The sequence below is a fragment of the Emericellopsis atlantica genome, assembly GCF_019669845.1.
Source record: "Emericellopsis atlantica unplaced genomic scaffold F5Z01scaffold_3, whole genome shotgun sequence".
NCBI lineage: Eukaryota > Fungi > Ascomycota > Sordariomycetes > Hypocreales > Bionectriaceae > Emericellopsis > Emericellopsis atlantica.
In genome coordinates, this window is record NW_025764705.1 from 1,098,054 (window position 1) to 1,125,367 (window position 27,314).

Sequence of the window (27,314 nt, forward strand, 5' to 3'; positions counted from 1 at the left end):
TGACTGGCTATCACCAGTGGCTTCAAAGAGAGAAAGCCGCCGCTGTGTTGATCTTGTGGGTCGGAATAGATGCTTACCGGGTAAACCGCTAGGCCCGGCGGCTACCCCCTGGACGGGCAGCAGAGCCAATCAGGTCCCTGAGACGCCTATTACGTACAGAGGCGCAGGACAGGCCCGAGTTCCAGATCTGTGGCTGGCATGGTCGGAAATATGTGAGTTTAGAGTTTATTGTCCATGATTATACATGATACCCTCGGACTATACTATTTATTGCCCATGTGACACAGCTCGAGGTTCATCTATGCGCGAGACGGTGTGTCTCGTTGCATCGAACGGATCTAGTTGCCGAAGGGTGTTTAATTGATTGATGGCCATGTTATTATTAGCAGCCGAGTATTAGAGGCTAGGCGAGTCTGACACAATAGCAGCAGGACGGCACTTCAACCCGCTTCTTCATTCTTCGCCCTCGGTCATGGGTGCAACTCTTCTCTCCTCATGAAAAGCTTCAAATGGGATTTTTCTAAAATATCCTGCATTTTTAAGGCATCGCCGCAAGGTCTGAGGCCAAAGTTCCTCTCATCGACCAAACTGCCCTTCCTCATGGAATTATGGCTGCCCGCCAGCTGCTGCCGCCTACCCTGCAGCGTTGACCGCAACCAAATGGCGTTGACCAAAAGTACAGGCCTACATTTTCTTTTGGAGATGCTGAAAGTAGCTTGGTTCAAATTCAATGCTCCGAAGCATGGGCTGAGGGAGTTTCTACACCGTGGCCTCGTCTGTTGTTCTGGTCACATCTGACGGTTGGCTTACACCCACTTACTCAATTCATGCATGACCGACAGCAGCTCTTAGGCAGGTGTGGGTGACTTAAAACTTACAGGACTGCCTTTGACTGGATTGTCTTCTGCGCACTCCAAATATTCTCAGAAATGATTGGAAAAACAAGCACAAAGGTCTCTGATACTGTTCAATTATTTTCCACGATTCTTTCATGGGATAATAGAGCCTACTGCAAGTAGCTCTCTCCTGCACTTCAATTACATGTCCTCATGAATTCTGTCTATCACCTTACAGGAGAACCAAGATTAGTAATTGGCCCGCACCTGGCCGCCGAACTCGGCCTCCACGCGGCGGGGAAAAGTGGAGTCCAGCATCGGTCGACCCCGAATCCCCGATATCAACACCGACAGCCACGAACTACGAACCAAAGCCGCATGTAAACGAACTGAAAGACTTACTTACATATTCATCCCCCCTCGCGCCCAAGATTCAACTTGTCCACCTCTTCACCCCCAGCAAATACCGCCATCATGTCGCGCACCACCATCAGCACCCCCAACGCGCCCCCTCCTCTCCCCCAGTTCGTCCAGGCCGTCTCCTACAACGGCCTCCTCTTCTGCTCGGGCGCCGTCGGCATCGACCCCAGCACAAAGACCATGGTCGAGGGCACGGTTCAGGACCGCGCTCGCCAGTGCCTCAGGAACCTCACTGCCGTCCTCGAGGCCGGTGGCAGTGGCCTCGACAAGGTGCTCAAGGTCAACATCTACCTCACCGACATGGCCAACTTTGCCGCCTTCAACGCCGTCTGGGATGAGTTCTTCACCACGGATCAGAAACCTGTGAGTCAATTTCTGTCACGAGTGAGTATCTGATGCTAACATGGCTAGGCGAGGACGTGTGTCGCTGTGCACCAGCTGCCCCTCGGCACCGATGTGGAGGTCGAGTGCACGGCCATCGCTGGCCAGGGGGCAAGACTGTAGATACGTACTCTAGCCGCTGCATTCAAGAACAAGAACGTCAAAGCCATTTGTCTCACTTGTGATTTCTGTCTATACAAGAGACGCTATTTAGTCTACTGCTGCGACAGCTCTACCTTACTCCACCAGAACTCGCACTTGTCCCGCTCCCAACTGTCGTCCTGCACCTCAGCCGCTGGCCCAGGCGCGCCCCCGACGAGCGACTTGTCCTTCTCGCCAAAGACCATGGCCTTGGCCCGGCCGACCTCGTACCGCGGCCACGCGGGCCTCTCGAGCCCGCTCGTCGGCACGGCGTTGGGATCGCCCGCGATGATGAAGCTCGTGACGTAGCCGTGCATCGTCCTCGCCAGCCTCCTCTGCCCCTCGGAGATAGCCACCACCAGCGGTCCGCAGAACTCGTAGCGCATATTGTCGCCGTGCCGGGCGCCCTCGAGCACGGTGGCCTCGAGCGCCCACTGGTAGACGTAGACGGGCGTCGACGGCGACGCGAGCTCCGCCGTCTGCCGGACGGGCGCCACGTACGCGTAGTGCGCGTAGGCCTGCTCTATGCGCCGGTACTGCGAGCCGACCTTGTCGCGCGTCTCCTTGTAGGGCGAGTCTGGGTGCTGGGAGGGGTCCGCGTAGAGCCGATCAATGGTCGCAATGTCCTCCTCGCTCAGGAGAGGCAGCAGCTCGGCGAAGAACTTGGGGAACAGCGCCGGGTTGTCCAGACGCTTCTTGACGTACAACGAGCCCTCGTTCCGGGTGAAGCCCGTCATGATGGGTACCTTGTGCCACCTGCCGCTCTTCCAGGTCTCCAGGGGCGGACGGGGGATGATGTCGCCGTCGATGACGGGCTGGAAAGCCCACCGCAGGGACGGATTGTACTTGTCAAACGTGGCCGTCTGCGCTGCTGAGATGGCGTCCGTAGATAGGGAGCGCAGGTACGGGAAGATGCCCTCTGCAGGCGTGTCCGTGGGCATTTTTGCCTGCCTAAGAAACTCCTGGAATTGCTCCTCGTGGATGGGTGCATTGTACGGACGCACCGCGCGCGAGGTGGCTGCCCCTGACTCGATGATGGCACGGTGGAACAGGGGTTTCTCGCCCTCCTTGTAGTGCATGATCAAGTGACCAATCTGAGTGTGTTAGCTAGGGACACTCGAGTGTAGAGAGACGGTTCGCAAGACGCACCGAGTGACCACCTGCGGAGAGGCCAAAGAGAGTGACGCTGTCCTTGTCACCTCCAAAGTGATGGATGTTATCTCGGACCCATTCCAACAGGACCAGCTGGTCCCTCAGGCCCAGATTCAGGATGCCCTCCTTCTCGCTGGCTGTCGAGGGCAGGAAGCCGAGGGCGCCCAGTCGGTAGTTGAACGACACGGCAATAAAGGGCTCCTCGGAGAAGGCCACCATGCTGGCCGTGTTGTGCCCCGAGCTCGTGCCCCTGTTGAAAGCACCCCCGTGGATATACACCGCGACGGGGAGCAGTTTCCTCTCCTTCTTCGTCTCCGCCTCCTCACTGGCGGGCACATGGCGAAAGATGTTGGCATGCAGACAGTCCTCGCTATACTCGAGCTTGGGCCCTCCTGCGAGGAGCGGCTTTCCCGGCGCCGCTGGCCCGTACGCAGATGCATCGATCACGAGATCTGGATGAGGCACGACTGGCTGCGCCTGTCGAAAACGCCTGTCACCAGTCGGTGGCAATGCGTACGGGACGCCCCTGAAGGCTTCCACTGGCCGAGGGAGGTGGTTGTTCTTGAGGGTCACGCCTTGGACGATGCCCTGTGGCAGTTTCACCGTGGGACGTTGCTCAGCCATGATGAACTGTCCTCGCAATAGGGGGGAATGTGATGGCGTCGAACTTGGACGACGCAGGATGCTGACACCCAGTGTAAACAAGATAACGAGGATGAGCAGACGTTGCCAAAGCCGACCCAGGCCGATGGAACGCTCTCCGCGCATAGACTGACTTTGACCACACTTCAGCAAGGTACGTATGTCTGGTGATCCGGAAATAGCCCTATCTGCCAGCCAGCCAGCCAGCCAGCCAGCCAGCCAGCCATTCGATTTGGTGCGGGTCGGCGTAATAATAGCCGGTGGAGGTGTCGATAAGTGCAATGCATGCCGCATGGTGTGGGACCCTTGCTGCCGCTTCTCCACACGTCGGACAGTTGTCGGACCTGACGATCAGGTGTTGGTTCCTGAGTACATGTGTGTCCTGACACCTGGTGGTTCACAGAGAGACGCATGGCGCATTGCTCACCGTGAAACGAGACTCGTAGCTACAGAAGCTGGAAGCGATGTAGATGAGCCAGAGATAGGGAGATGCCTCGCCTGGTCGGGCTCAGTCGAATCGCCATGAGTCGCGTATCTCGCGTCCGTCGGACTGGTGCGCGACATGTCGGCTAACGATACTCGGTGCCCAGATTCTGCTGCTACCGCCGGTCAAAAGTGAGATCCGAGACCCAACCCCAACTTCTTACATTTGCCCAGCTTTTGGGGTTCAAGGTGAGTGTTCTTCCAACAGACTGGATGTAGCGCAGGGTGGGAGGGGGCAGACTACTCAGTTGACTGCCATTGAACCTCAGGAGAGCGTATTCCCTTCAAAAGTCGAGTCCAAGCTCACTCGACCTCTGCTTAAACAGCATCACGGTAGACTTGGTGTTGATGCTGCCAACATGAGTCGCCATGCCACTTGACGCCACCGCTGTCAGCTACGTATCTCGGATCTATCTAGCCCCCCTCCCTGGCGGCATCCTCAACCCTTCGCTAGCAGGCTAGTGTAAAAGTCAATGACCTCTCACAACTCGGCTAGTCAACAATTGAGGGTCATTCCATCCCTGCCCGATAACGGTAGTGTCAACTAAACCCCACAGTCTCTCACAGCCGTATCCACCCCCGCAAAGATAGGAGGCGAGCCCATGAGTTGATACCAGCCGGCTTCACCTTCCGACCCTGTAGATTGACAGATATGGTGTGGCAGGGCGCATACCACATCTGCACGTGGATGATAGCCAAGGGCCACGCCTGATAAGAGGGGGCTTCAAGTATACATAGATCCAACGTCAACGTCAAGTCCGTGCTCATCATCAACAGCACTCCCTTCAACCCATTCAAGTCCCATTCCCCCTTCAGCCAGCCTCGTCTCCTATACCCTTCACCCACCATGGCTACCGACGTCGAGCGCGCCTCACAGGACCGCGCAAAGGACATCAAGCCCGCCTCGACATACGATGTGACCTCCATCAAGCCCACGGCGGTAGAGGCCACGCATGATCTCGACGCCGCTGAGATCTTCCTCCGGGAGCACAACTACACGGCCGACCAGATCGAGGAGCTCCTCGCCGACGGCCCAAGGCAGCGCAGGCTCGTCCGCAAGATCGACATGGTCGTCCTGCCCCTGCTCGCCGTCACATACGTACTGCAGTACATTGACAAGCAGGCGATGGGGTAGGTCTACTCCCACTCGACCAACAAAATAACCATCCCCTGTTCAGCGTGACTGACTCCCCTCCCAGCTACGCTGCCGTCTTCGACCTCTTTGAAAGCACAGGGACCAACCAGACGCAGTACGGATGGATGGCCTCCATCTTCTACCTGGCCTACCTCGTGTCCAACTACCCCTGGGTGGCCCTCGCCCAGCGCACCCGCATGGGCAAGGTCGTCGCCGGCTGCGTCCTCGCCTGGGGCAGCGTCCTCATGCTCACGGCCCTGTGCCACAACTTTCCCGGCCTCGCCGCCTGCCGCTTCCTCCTCGGCTTCTTCGAGTCGCCCATCACCACGTGCTTCATGATGACCGTTGCCATGTGGTACACTCGGTGAGTCCCCCTCATTCGTCACCTGCCACCACAGCAGCCCTGTGCAGTACACCGTCCAGCGAGAGTGGCAGCTAACGAGAAAACGTACAGCTCCGAGTCTCCCTTTAGGGCCGGCATCTTCTACTGCTGCAACGGCGTCGGGTCCATGCTCGGCGGCATCTTCAGCTACGGCATCGGCCACATTGAGAGCTTCGCCGTCTGGAAGGCCATCTTCCTCGTCACTGGCGGCCTCACCGTCCTCTGGGGCATTGTCCTCCTGCTCTTCTTCCCCGATAGCATCCTGACGGCTAAATTCTTCACCAACGAGGAGAAGGCGCTCCTCATCGGCCGCGCGCGCCTCGCCAAGACCGGCGTGCTCAACCAGCACATTCGCTTCTACCAGATCCGCGAGGCCTTTGCCGACCCCCAGGTCTGGCTGCTCGTCTTCTACACCCTCCTCAACGAGACCGTCAACGGCGGCGTCGCCAACTTTGGCAAGCTTATCGTCAAGGGCGTCGCCCGCTCACCCATCGAGGCCACCGCCCTCGGCATCCCCCAGGGCGCCTTCCAGGTCTTCTGGATCCTGTCGGGCACCTATCTCGCCTCCAGGTGGATCAAGAGGACCACCACCATGGCCCTGTACCTCGTCCCGACCATTGTCGGCACGTGCCTCATGTGGAAGATGGACAGGCAGACGGACAATGGCAAGGTCGGCGTGCTCCTGGGCTACTACTGCGTCGGCGCCTACGTCGCCTCGCTCGTCCTCGCGCTGCAGATGCCGTCCGTCAACCTGTCCGGCTACACCAAGCGCATCACCGCCTCGGCCATGGTCTTCTCCGCCTACTGCGCCGGCAACATCATCGGGCCCCACGCCTTCCTCGCCGAAGAGGCGCCCCTGTACCCGACCGGCTGCAAGGTCATCCTCGCCTGCGTCATCGGCCAGGTGATCACTGCCGGTGCGCTGAGGCTCCTCCTCGTCAAGAGGAACAAGGACCGCGAGGCGGCGCAGGTCGCCCTCGGCGTGGCGCTGGAGACGCAAGGCGAGGAGGCTGTCGACTTGACGGACTTTGAGGTGAGTCGAACGTGCTCCGATCGCCAGACACTGCTAATATGCCCTAGAACCCTCACTTCCGCTATGTCTATCAGGTGTTTGCAACTTTGGTTAGGACTTTATGTGTATGCGTGTTATCATTTGGGGGACCTGAAGACAGCTAGTGGTAGCCCGTCTATGATTTTCAATATGATTATGAGCTCCATCGCTTGTGCTGAAATTGGCGTCCTTGTAGCGTTGAAGTTAGGGCAGTTGCTGACTACATGTATCCCCTGGACTCAGGAAAAAAGTTGATCATAGTCATCCTAGAGATCCAGCTCGGTGTGAGCCATGAAAGTTCCGTGTCTTATCGACTAACTTACTAGCATCACAGCTTTGCCCGGGTTCGCCCCTCGCGCACCTTGTCCACAATCTCGACCACTGACTTTGCGCAGCCGTACGAGCCTTGATACCCCCATCCGCCGTGTCCGTAGTTGTGGACAACTGTCGTCATGTCGTCCATCTTCTCTGCCTCCACCCTCGCGCCGCCGTGTCTGTACGGTCTCAGGCCGGCAGCGTGCCTGACCACGCTCAGTCCCGCCACACCCTCTCCACCCGCAATATCAGGACGCACCTTGACGATCCGGGACATGATCCTCAAGGCTGTTGTGGGATCAGGCTGGGTGTCCCAGGTGCCGGCTTCAAAGGTGCCGCCGAGGATGGCTCCGCCGCCAGCTGCTCGGTTCATTGCGTACACGGCCTCGTTGGCCCCGTCCTCTGTGCCCGACACGAAGAGCATGGAGTCCACCTCGTTGCGGACGACGATCACCTGGCCCCTCGCTGGGTACATATTCGTGTCTTTGACTCCGCCCAGCTTGTACGATCCGAGGCCGGTCGCGTTGATGATCAACGTGGCAGGGCGCCCGGTGTGACTAAGTCTCTTGGCCTCGCGAATGTCGGATACGACTCCTCTCTTCAGTTGGACGCCGTTCTCCAACAGCTGTCCGACCAGCCATGGCAGGTAAATTGCCGTGTTGATACACACGCTGGTGAACTCGGAGGCGCCATCGCATCCAGGCAGGACTTTGTCCTGGGGCAGCTCGCGGAAGTCGTCAAACATGTCCTTGAACCACGGGTTCGTATCGAAAGGACCCTTGGGCACGTCTGAGTTCATGGAGATATCCTTATTGCGTCTGTGCACTTGGCATTCTGCAGAGTGATCACATTAGCTCCTGAGCACAACACAGTCATCGTCGGCCTTACTTTGGAAATGAATGCCTGACGCAGGTACCTCTTGACACAAGCGCTTGAGCTCAGCCCACGTCTCACGTTCCCACTGACTCTCATCAGATGTCGCCATGCTGTTTGCGTGTCAGGAGATGTTTGTCTTGAAATCGGTTCATGATAACCCACGGCATCACATTCGCTCCGGCAAATGGTGAAGCATATTCACCGTCCAGGTCTCCAGGCATGTGCTTGGCAACGACGGTGATGGTGTTTCTCTTGTCTCGTGACAGCAGCAATGCGGACGTCAAGCCGGAAACTCCAGCACTGGGGTCGTCAGCAATTGCCAGGTTGAGGGTGAGAGATGTCACTCATACCCGAGGACGACGATTGTTTCGTTCATTGTGGGATTGGCGCAAGGGACGTTGGCAGGCAAATACCTGGATATGTAGTGATGTGATCAACCTCACATATATGTCGCCGCCAGCCGCCAGCCTGTGCTTGGGGAATCTTGTCCCGGGCTCCAAGTCTGAATTCCGAGTCGGCAGACAGATAAGGAAAATATACCGGCAGGTATTCCATTCTGGTGCTCTCGCTTATCGACGAATCGCGGCCTACCACCATGTATCGGCTTCGTATCGACTCGGACTGCTAGATCCGACTTCGGGGCAAATCGCCTGCTGCGTTGTTACTATCATGTTGACGGTACGTCAGAGGGGCTCAAATCGTTTGACTTGCGTGGAAGAGGCAGCCTAAAGCGTCTAGGGTAGTCAAAGTCACACATCCAATGTGATTATGTAAGCATTTACAGCCAAACGCAACTGGAGATCATGGCAGGCCATTTTCTGCTCTCCAGAGCAAGCATCAACACCACAAGCAGCCACAGCCCCCGACAGCACCATGAGCTTCAACAAACTCCCGCTCAATCCCCGCGAGATGATGCAGGGTCTCGTCGGCAAGGACATTGTCGTGCGACTCAAGTGGGGAGAGACCGAATACAAGGGCAACCTCGTGTCCCTGGACAGCTACCTGAACCTGCAACTCTCCAACACAGTCGAATACATCAAGGACAAACCCACGGGCGAGCTAGGCCAAGTGCTCATCAGGTAAGATCTGCCCGCGGCTCGTCGTGCAGCGGCGCGACCCGAGGCTGACCAGCGACAGGTGCAACAACGTGCTCTGGGTGCGCGGCGGCAGCAAAGAAGACGCAGACACCAGGATGGAGGATTGAGACAACGAGACGAATCGATATCCCATGGAAAGCTGCGGCAATTGAGGTGTAGACCAGGCACGGCGGCATCGGCGAATGGCGTTTTCGAGTTTGGGCGGCTATGGCGACCGCGACGGTACGCGACTGAACGTAAAGAAGGCACATCGTGTGTTACGAGTGAACTGGCACTCGCAATGCTGGGCGGCCCACCAGTATAATTGATGGCACGAGATAGGGCTGCCTGGGTTCCCCAACCTGCTTCACCGCGTCTTGCGCGAGTGGCCATGCATCCTGGTGGTGCCTCCAATGCGGCTATCTAGATTTCTCGCGACAATGCGCAGATCGTGAGAAGAAACGATTGTGCCAAAATATAAACTGAAACAATGAGCACAAACATTCTGATGTATAATTAACACCTGATGAAAATGCCAGCGTGTGTAAGCTGGGCGAGACAGCTTAATTAAGGGTGTGGCTCTATGCCAGCGTTGTCGCAATCTACTACCTCACCTTAATTAATCTCCCGCGTCTATGATTAGATTTGACTTCCCCCATGACCAGTTGACCACCAATCCTCCCGCCTTTACTTCCGAACGCTCCTCTTTGAAAACCAACACTCTTGATGGAATTAATCACCGTTACGTCTCGAGATCATTTTTCACGACCTCACTGCCCGATTTAAACGCCATTCGACCTGGGCCTGACAAGCAAGGAAAGGAGAAGTACCTGGGTCCGGTCTGGTTGTTGCGCGGCCGCAATTAATGTGCGTAGATCGGCTGTCGTCAACAATTCATGACCGACTTACTGACAAGGAGTAGCCGAGAAACGCACACGAGCACTCACGATCCTCTACGTATCCTTGCGAGCGCCTGTAATGCTGCCGCGCGCGGGCTGCTACTCCTCCACCCCCGCTGGTTCATGAGGACGAACGCCTGCCATGGCAAACTACGAGCGCATGGAGGCTGATTTCAACAGTCAGGACGATCAGCCAGATGTGGTGCGGTTGTTACGAATGGAGGGACAACCACGAAACGAAAGCATCTTCGCGGAACCCAAGATCACGGCCGATTTCCTGAGTGCCGACCACTCGTCATGTCTGCACACGCGACCTATCGCCAAATCCGATATGAACATCCCATCAGCACCTTCAGCCCCCCTAACGGAGCGGCCCATTGGGTCTGCGTTTATGAGTCCTATGCGACCCAAGAGCACGCCATTCCCATACCCAAATAGCGAACGAGGGTCCCGGAGCGAATATGACCTCGAAACCTCCTTTACACAGCGCTCGACACCTAGCCGGGAGATGGAGAGCGACGACATGGAGTCTCTGGGTACAAGCAGCGAGCGGGAAGCGAACAACGCGAAATTACGACTGGGCGATCTGCCTTTGGAGATGCTGGAGGCGATCCTGGACCACATCTTTGGATTCCGCGTGTCGGCCACATCCCTGAGCGGCAAGGCCATGCTGGGGTCTAACAACTCCCAGTGGAGCACGGCCATGCGGTACTCGAGGCGGAGGGAGCTTACGGTGCTGTCGTGCGTCAACAAGACCTGGAAGGTGCTGATCCAGCAGCGCCTCTACCGGCACATCAAGCTCAAGGGCACATTGGACTCCTTGGAGGAGGCGCAGATGCATCTGGCCTGCCATCCGACGCTGCGCGGCTATGTTCATCACGTTGAGATCTGGTATCCGGTCTTTTGTCCAACGCCAGCTACGCATCCACGACTGGGCCGGTCGCATCATGCGCCCGATGCCGCCGAAGCGAGGTGCCCCCGCCCGAGCAATAACACAAAGTGCACGTTGGAGGAGACGTTTAGATTTGTGCAGATCACTCTGCCGAAGGCACGGATCTTCACCCTCGAGGGCGGCGAACGACGGAAAGCACCCAAGATTGTCACCTTTCGCGGCAGGCACAGGTCGGAACTGCCCGTTCTCGAAAGCATCCACACCCTGATCACCAAGGGACAGTGGAACCTGGCGCGCGAAGACGCCGACTTTGTCACCCTGCTGCAGTCCATGCCCAATCTTGCGCAGTGGCATGCGTCGTACAGCCGGGGCAAGAGCAAGTCGTACATCTCCATGGCGCGGATACTTCCTCACCTCGAGGTCATGGCACCGGCGCTGAACGAGATACGGCTGTCTATCGAGGGAGACGGGCGGCGGGAGACGCACAGCCCGGTATTCTACCGCAAGGTGGCCCAGCAGACGAACGTGTGCTGCTCGCTCGCCCGCGCGGCCGTGAACATGGAGCGTTTCACGTACTCTGGTCGACTTTGCCATCACCTATTCGATGGCCTGGCACGATTATCCGACCCGCGGGTGTCCAAGCTGAGGTCGATTGACATCACGGTCAAGAACTGCTGCCGGTCGCTTCTGGAGATTGACAAGCACGAGTCAGCTTCGGGGATTATGGACCTGGAGTTTATCAGGAGATTCGAATCGTTGACCATGGCGGCGATCAAGTCCCTGGCAGTATTGAAGCAGGTCACGCATCTGAGGATACGCTTCATTGACTTGGGTAAGTGTATTGCTATTCACGTCGTTGAGGCGCACGCTGACAAAGATAGACGCGCCGCTCCCACAGCTGAACCCTTTCTTCTCGTACCAAGGCAACGTGGTCATGGGCGTATGGTCGCCCGACATCATTGCCGAGATGGAGCGTGTGCGACCCATGGCGCAGTGGCAGGAGATCAACGACACCTTTGGGACCATCGAGTACGGTAAGGACGGCAAGATGATTCTCAGACCGGAGACGCCGGGGACCAAGACCCGCTCGCTGCCGCTGTCGCAGTACAGGAGGCTCACCGCTGGGTCGCACCGGATGACCATCACCTAGTGCTTCTGTGCGGATCTGTCGAAAGACAGACCGAGTGTTATGAAATGAATGAAAATTTCCAACTTGCAATGGGCGTCAGGGTTTGGTCGTAGCATGGGAAACTTCTGGCAAGGGAGGCACTAGTAATCTTGGGACAACATTAGGGGCGCTCACTCACTATAACAAAGGGGGGGCCAGGAGACATGACAATGTCGTTGATACCATACTATGCGATTGCTACTTCTACTTCTACAAGCTCTACTCTGCATGTGCTTTTTGCGCAGGCGCACGTCTGGTCGACGCACCGTCCGTGATGATGATGCCCAGGATCCAGCAATTCGTGAAGAAGAACGCGAGTGAAGCTAACCACATGCCTGGGAAGAACGTGCTCCTCCCCAGGAACTCGAGCTCATAGCCTTGTTGCAACCATGCTGCCTGTGTGAGAATCCATAAGGCGAGCGCTGTGATGCCAAGCGTCGGGTTGCGCAGCATGGACGAGTTGGGCAGGTACGAGGGCAGGAAGACCATGTACCACAGGAAGTACTAGTCGCGTCAGTAAGAGCTGATGATTGAATGATCAATGGGAGGAGAAAACCGTACCTGCGAGGTGCAGACCTTGTTGAAAGTCACAAAGGCAAAGGTCTGCGCCATCATACTGACAGCGAGGTCTCTCTTCGCCATGACCAGGGGGATCAGGACGCAGGAGAGCAGAAGCTGGGGCAGGAAAGCGAGGGACTCTACGCGCAAGCCCGTGGGACTTGAAGGTTCGGCGGACGACAGGTAGAGAAGGATGTTGTATGGCGAGAAGTTGTGACGATGGTCCAGTCGGGTGACGTGGTGGAAGAACGTGTGCTGCAGGAAGTCTTGTCCGTAGCTTCTAGGGTTAGTGGTGATATCGCAAAGATCCAAGGAGAACTTACATGAAATACATGGTCGCATTGAGGCCTATAAACGTAGCCAGGCTCGTCACTGCCAGGGTGATCCTCTCCACATTCAGGAACCGCGCCAGTGCAGAAGTGTTCTCCTTCTGGGCTGTCTTTCCCAAGTTGGCATCGTCCATCCACCAAATAATGGCTGGCGCGTAGATGAAGGGGTAGATTTTGAAGTGCACGCTCAGGCCCAGGAGGATGCCGGCCACGTTGATGCTCTTTCGCTCCACGGCCCAGAGCAGTGCCATGGTCAACACCCCGAGTAGACCCTCCGAGCTTCCCCTGGTACTGATCGTGGCCACCATGGGGTTCCAGAGCCATATCGCGGTGAAAGCGCCGCAGCTCTCCACGGTCCTTCCCCTTTTCCTGAGCATGCCCCAGATGAGGTATCCTGCCACAATGTCGGCCACCGCAAACAGGACCTTGCCAAAGGAGAAGAACCCGGGGAGGGTTGTTGGGTACAGTAGCCACGCCAAGAGAGGCGTGTAACGGTAGGTTGCGCGGTCATATGGAGAGGGTAGACGCGCTGCGTCCGTGAAGACGAGGTAGTCTATGTCGGTGTACTTGAGTGCTGAGTGGGCGTCCTGGTACATCCCATAGAAGAGCAGGACAACTCGCAGCAGCACGCCGAGGAGGAAAAGCGGTGCTGGCCTCAATGCGAGTGTTTTCAACGACATCTCTGGTACCAGAAGCATCAGCCACAGCCGAGAAGTATGTGCTCCTAGGTTGACATGTGTTTGTTCCGCGTCGCGTACGTTTGACGTCCAGACTCCAGAGGCCGAAGGGAGGAGTGCGCACACTGTCTTAAGCACTGTCCTCTAGTCTATTCGCCCCACCATCGCCATCCGACTTCAACCCATCATCGTCACCTCCTAGACTCTAACCGCTTGTTCGACTCAGCTCTGCTCAAATCCGCAGTTGTTGTTCTCATCACCATGTCTGGCGGCGTGAAAAGAGACCGCGACGGCAACGCCCGCGCTAAGAGCGCCAGGGATGACGCCCCTCGCGGTCAATTCCACGACATGTTTGAAACGTTTCGCGATGAGCTCGATGAACATTACGACCGCCGGGAGAGGATCATCAAAGTCTCCAGAGATGTCACAGCTTTAAGCAAAAAGATGTACGTTTCCTCTCGCTTGCGTATCTGATGTAGCCTAACCAAGCTGTAGCATTTTTTCACTGCAAAGGTACACCTCGTCCCACTCACCCACCCCATCATCAAGTCTCGACTCACCGTGCACAGAGTGAAGAATCTTCATGCCGAATTCCCGCCAAACATTCAAAAAGAAGTTGACAGTCGTCTTGCGGAAATATCAACACTTCTCAACTCTATTGCCGCTGATCTTACGCCTCTCAACCGTCAGCGATACAGTTACTCGCTGCGCTGCCTCGAAGAACTTGTCGAGGCCCTCTCATTCGCACACTATCTCCGCCACCAGACGCTCATCACACCCGCTGAGACACAAGCAGCAGTCCCCGCGGATGTCCAGATCTCCCCTTTTGACTACATGTATGGTGTGTTCGATTTATTCGGGGAGTTGATGCGCTTTGCGACCGTGACCACCGCGCAGCGCGGCGAACTTGTTGGCAATGACGAGGGAAGGAATATCCTCGGCGATATCCACGAGCTAGGCTGTGCCTATGAGATGCTACCAGAGATCCCGACCAAGGATTACAGGCAGAAGATTACGGCCATGAGGCAGAGTGTTGTAAAAGTCGAGAAGTTGGGATACGGACTGGTCGTCCGAGGCAGTGAGCGGCCAAAGGGCTGGGTGCCAGATATGAAGGACGACGCACCGGATCCTAGCTCGCCATGAGTTAGTGTCTATCAGCGCTTTCTGACTATCTGTGTCGGGCTCTTGGGGTCGCGCCAGGGTCCCCTCTTTGTTCTTGTCATGAGATCGAGTTGTTCTGCTGCCACTCTACCGTCGAACAGCTTTTTCTGGCTGCCGAATACTTGTTCGGAAGTGTTCTACAGCCCATGAACAGTCGAATTAGCTCACACAATGGAACAGAACACTGCGAGGATAAGGCAGAGGAGTCACTGGTGCTGTCGTGTTCGTCGAGACGAACAGGCTTTTAAGCTGTTCTCGCTCGGCTTCTGGTGTTCTCTTCCTTCTATGATACGAACACATACTACCTATATCTGGTCGACCTTTGTCCGCGTGCTGTCGCTTACTCGTGGTGTACTTGCACTTGCCAGTAGGTAATCACTCGTCCACGACCACACAACCTCGTCTGGGCTCACCAAGTTACGCAATTTGGCAAGATGCCAACGAGTCGACTTGCGGAATTGATCTCGGCTGCATTTTCTCGGAAATCTTCCGGTGAGCAAGGTGCTGCTGTAGAAGCTGGGCTGGCACAGTCGACAAATTTTACACTCAACGAGTCACTCGGCACATACTGCAGCCCTGTGCTGGCTGCATTTGCGAAATATACTCACACAGTCACATGGGGTTACATTTCAGGAAAATGGCTCCCAGATGCGATTACGGAACCGCCGCAAGACCTGCCTGGTTGTGGCTCGCCGTTGCCATCACCTGGAACCCCTGAGTTTGACTCTGCATGCGTGGTAGCCGATGCCAGCAACGACCTTCCTCCAAAATACCAGCAATGCTCCATCGACACAGACCCTCCCCATAATACAGCACAGTCTATACTGAAGAAGTCAGGCTCGAACAAAACCGGCAACGAAACACGCGGAGCCAAGACAGTCCGCTTCACACTTGATACTAAAGGAGGAGACATTTCACAACCGCTCAGCTCGACAAGTTTTCTCGAATCCGCGCAGGACATTGCCGATATGCAGACTCGAAAGGAACGGGTTGACGACCTATGGAAACTTTTGTCACAAACGATCCGACCTGATCAGGTCGTGGCCATTATGGGTGCCAAAATGCCCTCAGATCGACGTGCGATCTCTACAAAGATCAACCGACACATGTGGGCCAAGTTGGCCTCCGCAACCCGCAGCAGCAGCTACATTGATAGCGCCAATATTGCCGCTTTTGCTCTCATGGAACATGTCTGGTCAGTGCTGTATGGCCGCATTCTCGGACATCTTCCAGAGTATGGCAGCCGCCCGCCAAACCTTGTTGACGTGACGGCGCACGCGACGCGCCTGTCTCAGCTGGTCGCCGGAACCCTGTGTGTCTTTTACAAAGATTGCTCCCCAACCGTCTATAGGTCGCTTGCGGCCAAGCTAGAACAGATGTTCCTCTGCGCGTACCATCTTCGGTCGATGCTGGTGGCCCAGCGGAACTACAAGTTCAAAGTGTTCAGTCCCCACAAGGACGTCTCTCGGCGTGTTCTGTTCAGTGCTCTGCAGTCCACGGCTCATTTACACCACACGCGCAATCCGCAATGGCTCAATGGCAGCAATGACATCAGAGGAGAGTTTGTGCTTTTCGGGGGCCTCCATCGGCTACACGGACAAAAATATTGTCAGGCATCTGCCAAGGTTCTTGAGATCAAGGCTGTTGTGACTGGCGTTCGCACTGATGAGTATCAAGGCCGGCCTTGGTACAAGTTGGACGAACATGCCCTCGGCGCCAGAATCAAGGGCCTGGAAGCATCCGAAGGCTGTGAGGAGTCTCTGCGTGAGCCTGTTAAGAAGTGGCGGCGCAGGATGTCACAGAATGTCTCGAAAATCCATTAGGCGGGAGGTGCACATTGGAAGCATACAGGATAACGTTGCCTTCTACAACTGATGCACCAGAGGTCGTTTCCTGATTATACAGGTTGAATGGGCAACAGGTTTACTCTACAACAATACTACAAAACTGGTCAGTCTCCCGTGTCATATGTTTAATTCCATAGTGATCATGCTACGGCTGAAGTTCTAACTGACAATGTGTCTATAGGCCGCAAGTGACCCATCCATATCTGACGATATTGGAACAGGAAGGGCTGCAAATACCAGCCGCCTGTCATGTTCCGTGATACCAGTTGTCATCCGTCCGATGCCCCTTTGTCCCATCTAGGTCAGCTATCATGGAAGCCAACGCGATCTTCACAAGCATTTCATCTGACCCAGAGTGCCATATCTGATCCTCATCATTGAAGAACCCTGTTTCTTCAGAGTTTCGAGAAGCTCTCTGATCCATATCCATTTCCTCCGATCTATGCTTCTCAACTCACAGGCTCTCACGATTACATCACGTTCATCTCTTTCGGCCGTCTTCCGCTTACTACAGTGCAAAGTAAGAAGGGTTTACACATGATTTTTGAAATGTTCACGGCACCTTAAGCCCTGCCCTGCCCTGTTGTTACACAGGAGGGGAGGGTGATCTCGTTGACTCGGCTGCTTCAAACCTTCTCTTCTCTTTCATCCTCACTCTCACGCATCTTCACTTCCCATTGCTCGCCATATCTCTCGCACGTCCCTCATCATTAACCCTTCATCATGGACTGCGAAAAACGGCCGCGGCCAGACGAGGTCTCATTCATTGACCCGAGGCAAGTTTCCAAGAAGCCATGCTACGGCGTTGGGTTCTTTGCGGATCCCACCACCCAGCCTTCTGCGGACGCTACTACGTGGTATTTCCAAGATACGACAGGCTTAGAACACGGTCAGCTTGGGCTCTACAACCTGGACCACAGCTTCTCTCTTCCATCAGACTCTCAACTCTCCTCTCTCTTGACCGGCTTCGAGTCAGAGACACCATCCACTGACCTACACATGCCCACGCAGCAACAGCATGCGGCGCCGGGCTACATGTATGGGGATGGCGCGAGTTATGTAGACAGCGATTGCTTGATGCCAGACGTCATCGGTAACGCCTACACTTCGCTTCATCAGCTTGACACGGACTTCGACTGGGACGCATTTGTCGCCAAGCCCGCTTCTGGCGGTGACACTCTCGCTACGGTCCACGATGACACCTCAAAGTCACAAGAGACTGACGAATTAGACGGGTTAGTCGAGCTAAACCCCTTGCTACAAGATGACCTCACATGGCTATCCACCGAGACGAACCTGGCTATGCAAATGCCTGAATCAAGGGTCGAGCAGGCCCAGCAAGAAGACACCGATGCTGGAAGAGACCACAACCACGACGACAAACAGACTGGTCTTGCAGATGAACATTTTGATGAAGATTTCTCTGAAGAAACCGATGAACTTTTCAACAGCCAGTTCAACGACCTCATATATACAGACGCTCTCGAGGCTGGATGGCGCCCTGTGCCCGAGCCAAGCTTAATGCTCTGTCCGCCCATCAGGGATCTGGCAGACTACGAAATCAGGGTCACGGACAAGTTTGTCCATGTATCGCCCAGCTCTACTGCTCGCAATCCGATTCGACTCTACAACGGCGGGAAAATGAAGGTGTTTCGCATGATGCCGAATGATCTGGCCAAAGTCAAGGCTCCCCTTGTTCTGATCCACGGCGACTACCATCGTGGTGATGTAAGTCTAGGAATTCCGATGTTATGTTGCTTTGACTGAGTCTTCTCCAGTGCTGGGCCAGAAAGCCAGACAGTACCCTTGCCTGGGCGGAACTGTTCCGACTACGAGGCCATATTGTCTACGTTGTCGATCTCAACGACATGCAGAGCCCCGTGACCTCTGCTCCCCCGTCCAAGGAGACTGTTCAAAATCAGTGGACGAACCCGCGGGATCGACCATACAGAAAGGATTGTGCTTGGACTTCGGCGAAACACCATACCCAATGGCCAGGTGTAGGTGATCGATCGAACCCGCCATGAAGCAGCGTGCTGACACCCACATGTAGAAGGGAACAGTCGGCGATCCAACGTTTGAGATCTACTACAGTGGCCTTGTGCCATTGCGAGCCACCAAGAAAGAGCGCCAGATGGACGCCATGAACGGCCTCACTGAGCTTCTGGAGCAGATTGGAAAGGCAGTGCTGATCGGGCACGGGTCAGGGTGCCAAGCTGCCTGGATCGCCGCTGACGCAAACCCGACTCGAGTTGCTGGTGTCATAGCCCTGGAGCCGAACGGTCCAGCCTTTGGCTCTGTGCACAAGAAGGTTGTTGGTGACGACGGCAAGCCGCATCAGATATTCTCAAACAATGTCACATACGACCCCAGCATCCGCCGATACGGACTCACAGACATCCCGCTCACGTTTAAACCTCACCTCAGCTACCAATCAACAGAGGAAGATGACGACGCCGGCTTCTTCCAGGTCCCCAATCCACCCAACATTAATTCTGACCGGTTGAAGAGGGGCGATGGCTGCCACATGAATCTTTGGCTGCAAACAGACCTCCTGTTCAACGTTGGCGACACCAAGATTGTGGACAACTGCGGTAAACGCAAGCTATGCAATCTTCAACGAATGCCGCAGGTCATCGTCACGGCGCAAGCCTCTTCGCACACCGTGTACGACTTTGCCACGGCTTTTTTCATGAAGCAGGCGGGCGTCAACGTCAAGTACTGTCCACTGGAGCGGTATGAGGTCGAGGGCAACGGACACCTCATGTTTCTCGAGCAGAACAGCAGCGCTGTCGGTCGACTCGTCTCCAGGTGGGCTTGCGACATCATGCCGATGCCTGACAAGGTCTGCCAGGCCGGCCACTGGGCTTCGCATGCGCCCTTGGCGCACCTGGAGAAGATGTGCGCCTATGAGCGAGGCGCCTGGAAACACTATGCCCCGATGAAGCCCAAGGAGTCGGGGGACAACAGGTGGCTGGCCGTTGGGGAACTGGCTGGGTCCGTCGAGGTCACTCTATGGGTCAAGTCGAGGATGGAGATGGCCAAGATGAATGAGCTGCCCACGCCGCCGCCATCTGGTGGTTTTCTCTCCACCGTCGGCATGAGAGGTCCTTGGTCCGAGGACATGGACATGGCTTTCGACTTTCAGTGAATACTCGGGAGCTTCTTTTGGGGTGTTGTTTCAGCGATATATGGGTTCTTCCCCTTTTTCATTTCTCCTTTTGCTTATCGCCATGGGTTTGCATTGCGAGCAGAGAGAGTATACTTATGGGTCTGCCGGGACTGAAGTGGTATTTCATTCTGATTTCTGGGCAATACAAGCAGCCGGATTTGGGCAGGATATGGGAGATTTGATAAAAAGAGAGAGGGGTGTCGCCAATTATATATAGCGTTTCGATGGGCAGTTGATCAAAGAAAGAGCACTGGAACAGGGAAACGGAAGATTGATACAATTAGCTTTAGGGGGACATTGAGGAATTCGAGAGTGATAGGTCCGAAGATCTTTGTCTACACGTGTTAGCAACCTCACAGAAATCCGAAGACTCCGAGACTCTATCTACACAACATAAGGATTGCTCGCGTAGCCCCAAAGAAGCATTAAGAAGCTGCAAAAGCGCAATTCCTTTTGCGAATCAACGACCTTCGTGTCTGATTGTTGTAGGTAGGCTGCCATGGTGCGTGTTAAGCAGCTGCAGGGTAGGTTAGTGCTAAACCGTAAGACCCTTGCAAGCCCGATGACTGTTGCAACCCATCGTTCTTCTCAATCGGACAGCCAGGACATCCAGGATTTCTAGATACTATCGAAGTAGTCCTGGAACATCATTACTCCAAGATGTACAATATCGTTACGTACATAGGGCTCAAGCGTGCCCTGCAAAAGAAGCATTGCCCCAGATGTGCTCGTACTTATGAGTCAGCTGGCGACTGGCCGCCTCATTGGCCAGTTTGAAAGCAATGTCCCCAGATCCCAGACAGTAGAAAACAAACTCAGAAACCATCATTTATTATCCCACATGCACCATGTTCATCGCATTGGCGACGGCAGGACCCCACGAGATGGCTGTCACTGATGGATTTCACACCAACATATCGATGAATCTACCTACGTGAAGAAGCGCTCTACGCTAGACGGCAATATGGATATCGCCAGCTTTCAAACCCCCTCCAGCGGCGCGCCTACGCCTGCGTCATTCATGCCACTGTTCACGGATGAGAACAGTCGCTGGGCAGCTGTGCGATCACGCGACATCAGCGCAGATGGCACCTTCGTCTACGGCGTTCGATCAACCAAGATTTACTGTCGGCCCATTTGTAAGGCAAGGCTCGCTCGACGCGCCAATGTGACCTTCTACGACAGCATCCACGAAGCACGCGACGCTGGCTTCAGGGCGTGCAAGCGATGCAAGCCGGACGCGGAAGGGTTCATGCCAGAGGAGACGGCCGTCTACAAGATCAGAGAGTTTATGAATAAGGGCGGCGACGTCAGTGGGACGAGTCGCATGAGTCTGGGCGACATGGCGCGGGCAACTGGCTTGAGCAAATGGCACTTTCACCGCGTGTTCAAGAGGTGTGTAGGCATGACACCAGTAGAGTACGCCAGGATGCGAAGAACAGGCACCGCATCGCTGGACGTCGCCGCGCTGGCCCATCAACCGCCTGGCCCAGCGGAGAGCGCGGAATGGCTGCATCATCTGGACGCGAATTACCAGGACCTCGTCGCTCTGTGGACACATGGACCCGCGACTATGTGTTCAGCAGCGGTCGACGTGCGCGTCGATGAAGGCGAGCCTGGCTTGGCGTGGACAGACTTCCTTGCTTGGCCTGACGAGGATTCCCAATCGCCTCGATGAGCGCTAAATAATACATTGGAACCTTGCTTGCTACATTCATCTTCTGTATTTTGGAACCGGCTGTGTTCAGTGCCGGCGGTGTGTCCAGACCCGTGGCGTTTGAGCAGTGTCTCAAGAGGCTACCCCTGTCCCTCTCTCCCCGCGACATCAACACCATGCAGGGTCTACCTAGTCTCAAGTGCGGCTACGATAAAGTTACAGAACACTGCAACAATCGATTCCGGCCACGCGGCGGCTGGCTTAATGGGCCAGGGGAGACGAGACACCATCTGAACCACAGACGACACACTGTCCACCTTTGCAACGGCCTCAAATCATCCCCATGATCCGTATGACGCCCTTATGGCGCTTCACTCAACCCACGACTGGCCATCAAGTTTGGTTTGTTTACAACTTTAATTAAATTGTTTTCTCCTTCTCCTTTCGCACCCGCCGTACGGAGCCGTACGAGTACGCGCGACGGGGAGGCACTTTGAGTGCATGTTCATTGCCAGGGTTCGAAACCACCAGCTTCATGTTCAACTGATGTCGGAACAACGAGAATCAAGTCTGCGAGCATGGCAGCAGACTGTGAGGCTTCTGCCAGGAAAGCAAGTATAAAGACTTGAGACCCAGCGAGATCATCAGAAATTTCACTACCATCCTCACATCCATTCACTTCTTCGCAGTTCAGGCAACTCATCCTTCTTCGTGCTCATTATCTTCCTTGTTCGCTCGCTGGTCGGGACATCTACTATCCTTTACAACAATCTCGACGACTGTCCTTTTCGATCTATTTTACCCTCAACAAACGAATCATTCATAATGTCTTCCAACAAGTTCGTCGCCATCGCAGCCCTCTTGGCTGTTGCCGAGGCTCGCTTTGGCCAGGAGCAGATTCCCGTCGCGGCCGTCCAAGCCCTGGGCGCTGCTGGCTTTGGAGATCCCGGTGTTGCGGCTACCATTGCCGGCTCCATTCCCTCTGCTCTCCTTGCAGCGGCGAGCCCTTGCGACAAGGTGAGCCACAAGGCACTCGGAGCACGCGTACAATACTAACAGTCCCCAGCTCTCCATTGCTGATCAGATGATCGATGAGCTCGGCAACGATCCCCAGGTCATCGAAGCAGCCCTTGGCCTGGTGTCCGCTGAAACCAACTTCAACCCCTTTGCCGTGGACGTGCCCTTTGTCTGCGCCGACCCGACTCTGCCTGTCAACACTGAGCTGCGAGGTGTCACGCCTCTCGTGGATCCGGCGGTGACCGATGCTGATGTCGCCAATGCTGCGTCTGCACAGTCACTCAACACTCCTTTCGATGCTCAGGGACTGTCGCAGGCTGAGGTCATGATCGCCCAGGGCTTCACCAGCTTCACTGCTGTGGATGCTTCGGGGGCGAACACCGTCCTTGATGGGCAAGACGGCGGAGCTGGTGCTGGTGCTGGCGCTGGCAACGGTACTGACACCGGGGCTGGAGATGAGCAGGACCAAGCAGACGAAGGAGACGTCCCAGCCGGATGCCCCGCACAAACTCCCGCCGCCGGCGACAATGGCCAGGCCGACAATGGTGCGGACACAGGGAACAACAACAACGATGGGCAGGCCGCTGGCCTGGACTTTGGCGTCTGCCAGCCCACCATGGCCTTCATCGGTGGCCTGAACGGCCGTCCCGCCGATGAGTTTACATTCATCCCTCAGGATGCTCTCGTGGCCGAGGGCCAGCAGGAAGCCCTCAACCCCAACATCATCACCAACCGTATCTGCGATCAGCTGGTCAACGTGTGTGATGCCAACGACGCGGCCATCGCGGCTTGCAAGGATGCCCAGGCTGAGATCGAGTCGCTGGGTACGAGGGACCAGAGCACTGCGGACACCTGGAACGCTCTGCTTGGCTTTGCTGGCACCGACTCCTCTGCCCAGTCTGTCTAATGGAGTCGAAGAAGAAAAGGACTGTTGCAAGCAGTAGTAGTTATCATAGCATGGGTCGATTTGTACGCTAGTTTAAGGTATCATGATTCATGGGACGGAAGCAATCCTGGAGTTTAGTTTCCTCTTTGCCTCAAAACATCACCTCCTTCTCATCCACATCGTCTTCTATCACAGGTCCAGTGTTTCTAGGGAGCGCCTCGGCTACGGAACATGAACGGTTTGCACCCACGGTAAATCAGCCATAAAAAGCTACTTAATAACTCATACAGTAGAATGCTTTCGGGCTCTAGTGATCATGTTTGCTCAAATGCAACACGCCTCCTTATCCCACAGGCCACGTTGCTGTCAACCGCAACACCCTTTTGTGTCGGAGACACCACACAACAACTTCTTTGCAATGAACAATGTTACTCATCCCCTTTGCCGCTCAAAGATGCCCTGCGCGGAGTCTCCTATACCATGTATGCGGGCGGTGGTCGAGAGGCCGAGCCGGAGGCAGAGCCTGGAGTGGTAGCAGCACACTCAGCAGACGCAGGCCTCGCCTGCTGCAGATCCTGCGCGATCCTTTCACAGGTCTGGACAGCTTCCATGAGCCGGATTCTCAATATTCCATTCTCCTTCCTAGTAAAGACCAGTCAGCTGTCACTTCCAGTCCACACTTTGCCGCCGTCCAGGGTGGGGGGGGGGGCGAGCTGGTGAACATACCTGCAGATCGCTTCCCTTCTTCGGATGTTCCAGATGAGCCCCACCTGCATAAGGTTGAAGAATATGCCAACAATCTGCAGGAAGATGAGCAAGCCGTTGTCAAGCATGTTGGCACTGGAAGAAATGGTCGCTGATGTAGTTGGTGGCAATAAGGGACTTATGGGACTTTGTTCGGTGTAAGGTGCGCAAGAAGCTTCGAGTCTAAGTTAAAGGTAGCACGTACAGGGTCGTGATACTTTCCGCGAAGTCACCAGTGCGCGGCTTTCAAAGCGTTTGTTGGCGGGTTCCAAAGTCAAAGAAAAAAGACTTTGCCCTCAAGGGACACACAATGCACGAGACTTCCTGAACTGTGTTGTTTTTGGATGCTATACGATACTCGATCGTAAGTAGTTAGGAATGTCCATATGCCAATACCAACGCCATGCAATGAGTTTTTCCGTCTAGGTATAGAGCCATGTTTCCCCAGTGATCATCACAGCTCATCCTCGACATCTTCCTAGATGTCAAAGTCATCGTCTTCCCCATCCTCGCTTATGCTCTCGCTGTCACTGCTGGAGTCCTCTCCAGTCGCATGACCGGGGTCGCCAAAGACGTTGTCGTAGCGACCGAGTGCGGCCGGCAGCGTCAGGGACTAGTCTTCTGTCTGCGGACCGAAGAACTCGCTCCACTTCTAGGGGATGGAAAAGTCGATCCAGCTTCCGACGTAGTCAAGACGGTTGCCCTTTTGCTCTTGGCTGCGGTAAATCTCCTCAAACTCGGCGTAGTTGAGACGGCCCCAGCCCCCACGCGCAATGGCTTGCTGCTCTGTTTCGTTCAGCTTGAGCCACTTGTCAAGCTGCTCATCTGTAGGTTTCTCCTCTTGAAGCTTGCAGGTGACCGGATAGACCTTCCGAATGCCGTGCGTCTGCTTGTAGAAATCAGCCCAGGTGATAGTGCTGGGCATGTTCTGGGGCATGGTCGGATCTGTGACAGCACCTTCTGCTGCATTCACCTCGTCCCTGGCTACGTTGCCAAGATCGCAGGCGTTTCTGGACTGGGGCTCAGTATCTCGGTAAACTGTGTAACCGCTAGTTTCTAACAGCTTTGTGAGAGTCTTCTCGCCCCGAGGTTCTGGATCTGCGACAAGATCCTTGACGTCGGAATCGATCTCGGTGGCCTCATCCTGATTGGTGGCAGCTAATTTGCGGGCTGCATATTCCTCGATCTCTTTCTTGTACTCCTCGCGTTGCTGCCTGGTCTCTCTGGCCTCGACGGCATTGCTCTCGGCGGTTTTGAAGATGTTGTCCAGGAGCTCGTTAAAGGCCTGCTGAGTGATCTGGTATAGAATTTCCTTGCCCGCATCTTTCTCTGGTTGAGGGATGTCGGGCTCACTCCAGCGATCTGGAATGCTTGTTGATGAGGTGGAGGGGCTGGATGCTACGTCCGGATCTTCATGATCCGCATAGTGCACCTTGCGGTTCGCCCACGACATGGTGTCTAGCGCTTCCGTCGTCTTCGGGCCGTTGCGTGCATGCTCGTGCTCGAGGAAAATGTCTTCGTTGTCTTCCCAGTCCCAGGGTGCCTCGCCACCTTCTTCCTCGTCCAGATAGAATTGACGGCGCTTCCAGCGGTCGTGCAGCTGGTCGCGCGCCATGTCTCGTCTTCGTTTCTCGAGCTGTGGTATGCGACGTCTATTATACGACAGCGCCTTGATCCTCTCCTCTGTTTCGGTAGGATATCGCAAGCCCTCGACCTCGGGCTCTGGAGCCACTTCTGAATCGGAGTCATCCTTGTCGTCCTCGTCCATGTCCTCAATCTCCAAAGTATGGCCGGCCATGATTGCGTCAGGGAGATCGTCCAGAGTGAGCGGTGGGTCCATCAGCGTCACGAGATATGGTCTGTCTGCATCGACATCCCTAAAGGTCTGCGTCCCATCTGGGTTATTGCCTGTGCTGGCAATGATTCTCCACCGGTTCCTCTCACGAGATGTAGAGTCAACGGCAAAAAGGCTTGTTAAGATATCTTGCCTGCTGGCTGTGTCGCCGCCATTAGGCGCGATTGGATCATAGCCAGGCTCAATCTCAACGCTGCCATCCGTTCGTAGCTGCTTCCCGTCTAGTCGTAGGGTACGCTCGCCATGCGGCACACGACCCTCGCGACCAAACAAGCTGCTCAGTGGCTGGCGACCGGCAATGAGTTGCTGCGCCTCCGTGCTCGCCAACAGCTGGCCCTGGAGCCCATCCAGTATGTTCTTGTGCATTTCCTTATACAGCACGTAGTATGCGCGAAACATACGGAGAAAGTCTTGGCGGCTGACATATCCATCTCCATCAATGTCGTAACCCTCAAAAACCTTGCGCAACTTGTCGCGACGCTTCCTATATGAGAGGGCGCGCAGGAATTCGGAGAAGCCAATCAGTCCATCGTTGTTGTAATCGTAAAAGGCGAACATTCGATCGTGGATCAGGTTGGGGGCGGCGTATTGCGAAACTCCACTAGATATCAGGCAACGCTCAAATGTCTTTCGATCCATGGCGAGTTCCAGGCCATCTGGGTCGTCTCTCCACTCGGTATTCGCCATGAAAGTCCACTGCTCCCAGAAGGCCTCTAGTTCCGGCCTCTCGAAACCGGTCTCGCGCGATAGCGTGGCGATGAGATTCTTGGGGAGATTTTTCCGGCGCATGTCGGGGTCTCCGGTGTACCAGACAGGCTGCATCTTCTTAGGACCGAGGGACGAGGCAGGCACACGAATCTTGTAGAAGATATGCGTCTTGATGTGCATACCCTGGGACTCGCACGTCTCGCAGAGATCAAAATCGTCGCAGTTGGCACATCGATAGCGGATTCCTCGGATGGGCACCATGCCACATGAGTTACATTGGCATCCACGGTGCACGCATCCTGTCCGCCTGGCGTTGTCCTCGGAGACGCGAAAGAGCAGGTTCACGATGTTGTGGCCAGCGCGCTGGTTGGGCTGTAGCTGGCCCAAGGCATCCCATTCCTCCGCGCCATCACCTACATCAGTCTCGCCGTCGTGAAGGGGTGAGATGTCAATGTTCTCGTCTCCCGCCACGTCGGATTCGGAGCTCGACTCGGTCTCGTGTCTCTGCGATCGGCGGTTACGGCGTACGGCATTGCTACGATGTAAACCAGCACTTGGCAGATCGACTGACGCGTAATGGCTTTGCTGATAGAGGTAATATGATGCCGATGCGGCGGCGAAAGCTGAGACGAATGCGACAGCCACGCGTGGCCGCGTTATACTTTCGACGGAGGGTGTCGAGAACCACATGGTGGTTAGCCGCGCATGGTGGATATTGAAAAGTCGAGTAAGTTCCAGCTATTCGAGGATTGCCTTGGTCTTGGGAGGCTGTACTGAGGGGGATGCTTTGGAAGATGGAAGAATGATGGATGCCAACTTGGGTCGGACGTACGTTGCTCGCCGAAGACCCTGAA

The 27,314-nt window shown here is 55.5% G+C and overlaps 14 protein-coding genes across 14 annotated transcripts; 9 read left to right on the forward strand and 5 right to left on the reverse strand.

The window, feature by feature from the left end:
• The first annotated feature begins 1,146 nt into the window (after positions 1–1,146).
• F5Z01DRAFT_645448 (Endoribonuclease L-PSP/chorismate mutase-like protein) lies at positions 1,147–1,808 on the forward strand. Its single transcript, XM_046262841.1, has 2 exons — positions 1,147–1,619; positions 1,668–1,808. The coding sequence occupies exons 1-2, from the start codon at positions 1,311–1,313 to the stop codon at positions 1,758–1,760; spliced, it is 402 nt and encodes a 133-aa protein (XP_046122159.1). The 5' UTR covers positions 1,147–1,310; the 3' UTR covers positions 1,761–1,808.
• Positions 1,809–1,852: 44 nt separating this feature from the next.
• F5Z01DRAFT_670883 (Alpha/Beta hydrolase protein) lies at positions 1,853–3,554 on the reverse strand (the record flags this gene model as incomplete). Its single annotated transcript, XM_046264621.1, has 2 exons — positions 1,853–2,872; positions 2,928–3,554. 2 exons carry the CDS (start codon positions 3,552–3,554, stop codon positions 1,853–1,855), a joined length of 1,647 nt encoding a protein of 548 aa, XP_046122160.1.
• Positions 3,555–4,544: 990 nt separating this feature from the next.
• Positions 4,545–6,850, forward strand: F5Z01DRAFT_326436 (major facilitator superfamily transporter). Its single transcript, XM_046259059.1, has 5 exons — positions 4,545–4,783; positions 4,833–5,186; positions 5,255–5,554; positions 5,645–6,605; positions 6,653–6,850. Exons 2-5 carry the CDS (start codon positions 4,903–4,905, stop codon positions 6,746–6,748), a joined length of 1,641 nt encoding a protein of 546 aa, XP_046122161.1. The 5' UTR covers positions 4,545–4,783; positions 4,833–4,902; the 3' UTR covers positions 6,749–6,850.
• On the reverse strand, positions 6,579–8,295 carry F5Z01DRAFT_326402 (uncharacterized protein). The gene is made up of 5 exons (XM_046259058.1): positions 8,165–8,295; positions 7,977–8,114; positions 7,827–7,924; positions 6,947–7,772; positions 6,579–6,672 (listed from the first exon to the last, which is right to left on the reverse strand). Exons 1-4 carry the CDS (start codon positions 8,188–8,190, stop codon positions 6,952–6,954), a joined length of 1,083 nt encoding a protein of 360 aa, XP_046122162.1. The 5' UTR covers positions 8,191–8,295; the 3' UTR covers positions 6,579–6,672; positions 6,947–6,951.
• Positions 8,296–8,687: 392 nt separating this feature from the next.
• F5Z01DRAFT_670886 (uncharacterized protein) lies at positions 8,688–9,018 on the forward strand (the record flags this gene model as incomplete). The annotated part of the gene is made up of 2 exons (XM_046264622.1): positions 8,688–8,893; positions 8,952–9,018. 2 exons carry the CDS (start codon positions 8,688–8,690, stop codon positions 9,016–9,018), a joined length of 273 nt encoding a protein of 90 aa, XP_046122163.1.
• A 493-nt stretch (positions 9,019–9,511) lies between these two features.
• On the forward strand, positions 9,512–12,018 carry F5Z01DRAFT_645482 (uncharacterized protein). The gene is made up of 3 exons (XM_046262842.1): positions 9,512–9,757; positions 9,813–11,513; positions 11,563–12,018. The coding sequence occupies exons 2-3, from the start codon at positions 9,932–9,934 to the stop codon at positions 11,829–11,831; spliced, it is 1,851 nt and encodes a 616-aa protein (XP_046122164.1). The 5' UTR covers positions 9,512–9,757; positions 9,813–9,931; the 3' UTR covers positions 11,832–12,018.
• Positions 12,019–13,558, reverse strand: F5Z01DRAFT_701647 (family 50 glycosyltransferase). Its single transcript, XM_046266414.1, has 3 exons — positions 12,731–13,558; positions 12,411–12,684; positions 12,019–12,353 (listed from the first exon to the last, which is right to left on the reverse strand). Exons 1-3 carry the CDS (start codon positions 13,432–13,434, stop codon positions 12,069–12,071), a joined length of 1,263 nt encoding a protein of 420 aa, XP_046122165.1. The 5' UTR covers positions 13,435–13,558; the 3' UTR covers positions 12,019–12,068.
• A 116-nt stretch (positions 13,559–13,674) lies between these two features.
• F5Z01DRAFT_670889 (Translin) lies at positions 13,675–14,556 on the forward strand (the record flags this gene model as incomplete). Its single annotated transcript, XM_046264623.1, has 3 exons — positions 13,675–13,859; positions 13,909–13,926; positions 13,983–14,556. 3 exons carry the CDS (start codon positions 13,675–13,677, stop codon positions 14,554–14,556), a joined length of 777 nt encoding a protein of 258 aa, XP_046122166.1.
• A 1,067-nt stretch (positions 14,557–15,623) lies between these two features.
• F5Z01DRAFT_670890 (uncharacterized protein) lies at positions 15,624–16,397 on the forward strand (the record flags this gene model as incomplete). Its single annotated transcript, XM_046264624.1, has 1 exon — positions 15,624–16,397. One exon carries the CDS (start codon positions 15,624–15,626, stop codon positions 16,395–16,397), a length of 774 nt encoding a protein of 257 aa, XP_046122167.1.
• Positions 16,398–17,144: 747 nt separating this feature from the next.
• On the forward strand, positions 17,145–19,572 carry F5Z01DRAFT_670891 (uncharacterized protein; the record flags this gene model as incomplete). The annotated part of the gene is made up of 3 exons (XM_046264625.1): positions 17,145–18,149; positions 18,200–18,421; positions 18,475–19,572. The coding sequence occupies 3 exons, from the start codon at positions 17,145–17,147 to the stop codon at positions 19,570–19,572; spliced, it is 2,325 nt and encodes a 774-aa protein (XP_046122168.1).
• A 691-nt stretch (positions 19,573–20,263) lies between these two features.
• F5Z01DRAFT_326592 (metal binding domain of Ada family protein) lies at positions 20,264–21,673 on the forward strand. The gene has a single exon (XM_046259060.1). It carries the CDS (start codon positions 20,558–20,560, stop codon positions 21,269–21,271), a length of 714 nt encoding a protein of 237 aa, XP_046122169.1. The 5' UTR covers positions 20,264–20,557; the 3' UTR covers positions 21,272–21,673.
• F5Z01DRAFT_326593 (uncharacterized protein) lies at positions 21,674–23,311 on the forward strand. Its single transcript, XM_046259061.1, has 2 exons — positions 21,674–22,267; positions 22,317–23,311. The coding sequence occupies exons 1-2, from the start codon at positions 22,076–22,078 to the stop codon at positions 23,172–23,174; spliced, it is 1,050 nt and encodes a 349-aa protein (XP_046122170.1). The 5' UTR covers positions 21,674–22,075; the 3' UTR covers positions 23,175–23,311.
• Positions 23,312–23,626: 315 nt separating this feature from the next.
• F5Z01DRAFT_670894 (uncharacterized protein) lies at positions 23,627–23,986 on the reverse strand (the record flags this gene model as incomplete). The annotated part of the gene is made up of 2 exons (XM_046264626.1): positions 23,627–23,795; positions 23,880–23,986. 2 exons carry the CDS (start codon positions 23,984–23,986, stop codon positions 23,627–23,629), a joined length of 276 nt encoding a protein of 91 aa, XP_046122171.1.
• Positions 23,987–24,146: 160 nt separating this feature from the next.
• F5Z01DRAFT_326948 (uncharacterized protein) lies at positions 24,147–27,264 on the reverse strand. The gene has a single exon (XM_046259066.1). The coding sequence runs from the start codon at positions 27,148–27,150 to the stop codon at positions 24,550–24,552; it is 2,601 nt and encodes an 866-aa protein (XP_046122172.1). The 5' UTR covers positions 27,151–27,264; the 3' UTR covers positions 24,147–24,549.
• Between the last annotated feature and the right edge of the window lie 50 nt (positions 27,265–27,314).

Bases quoted from the DNA above. Each gene is read 5' to 3' on its own strand.
- F5Z01DRAFT_645448 (XM_046262841.1), top strand. From the start codon at position 1,311: ATGTCGCGCACCACCATCAGCACCCCCAACGCGCCCCCTCCTCTCCCC. The intron at 1,620-1,667 runs GTGAGTCAATTT...TAACATGGCTAG, and splicing joins TCACCACGGATCAGAAACCT to GCGAGGACGTGTGTCGCTGT.
- F5Z01DRAFT_326436 (XM_046259059.1), top strand. From the start codon at position 4,903: ATGGCTACCGACGTCGAGCGCGCCTCACAGGACCGCGCAAAGGACATC. The intron at 5,187-5,254 runs GTAGGTCTACTC...CTCCCCTCCCAG, and splicing joins ATTGACAAGCAGGCGATGGG to CTACGCTGCCGTCTTCGACC. The intron at 6,606-6,652 runs GTGAGTCGAACG...AATATGCCCTAG, and splicing joins TCGACTTGACGGACTTTGAG to AACCCTCACTTCCGCTATGT.
- F5Z01DRAFT_326402 (XM_046259058.1), bottom strand. From the start codon at position 8,190: ATGAACGAAACAATCGTCGTCCTCGG. The intron at 7,925-7,976 runs GTGGGTTATCAT...ACACGCAAACAG, and splicing joins GCCGGAGCGAATGTGATGCC to CATGGCGACATCTGATGAGA. The intron at 7,773-7,826 runs GTAAGGCCGACG...ATCACTCTGCAG, and splicing joins GTCAGGCATTCATTTCCAAA to AATGCCAAGTGCACAGACGC.
- F5Z01DRAFT_645482 (XM_046262842.1), top strand. From the start codon at position 9,932: ATGGCAAACTACGAGCGCATGGAGGCTGATTTCAACAGTCAGGACGAT. The intron at 11,514-11,562 runs GTAAGTGTATTG...TGACAAAGATAG, and splicing joins GATACGCTTCATTGACTTGG to ACGCGCCGCTCCCACAGCTG.
- F5Z01DRAFT_701647 (XM_046266414.1), bottom strand. From the start codon at position 13,434: ATGCTTCTGGTACCAGAGATGTCGTTGAAAACACTCGCATTGAGGCCA. The intron at 12,685-12,730 runs GTAAGTTCTCCT...TAACCCTAGAAG, and splicing joins AATGCGACCATGTATTTCAT to CTACGGACAAGACTTCCTGC. The intron at 12,354-12,410 runs GTACGGTTTTCT...TGACGCGACTAG, and splicing joins ACAAGGTCTGCACCTCGCAG to TACTTCCTGTGGTACATGGT.
- F5Z01DRAFT_326592 (XM_046259060.1), top strand. From the start codon at position 20,558: ATGGATATCGCCAGCTTTCAAACCCCCTCCAGCGGCGCGCCTACGCCT.
- F5Z01DRAFT_326593 (XM_046259061.1), top strand. From the start codon at position 22,076: ATGTCTTCCAACAAGTTCGTCGCCATCGCAGCCCTCTTGGCTGTTGCC. The intron at 22,268-22,316 runs GTGAGCCACAAG...AACAGTCCCCAG, and splicing joins CGGCGAGCCCTTGCGACAAG to CTCTCCATTGCTGATCAGAT.
- F5Z01DRAFT_326948 (XM_046259066.1), bottom strand. From the start codon at position 27,150: ATGTGGTTCTCGACACCCTCCGTCGAAAGTATAACGCGGCCACGCGTG.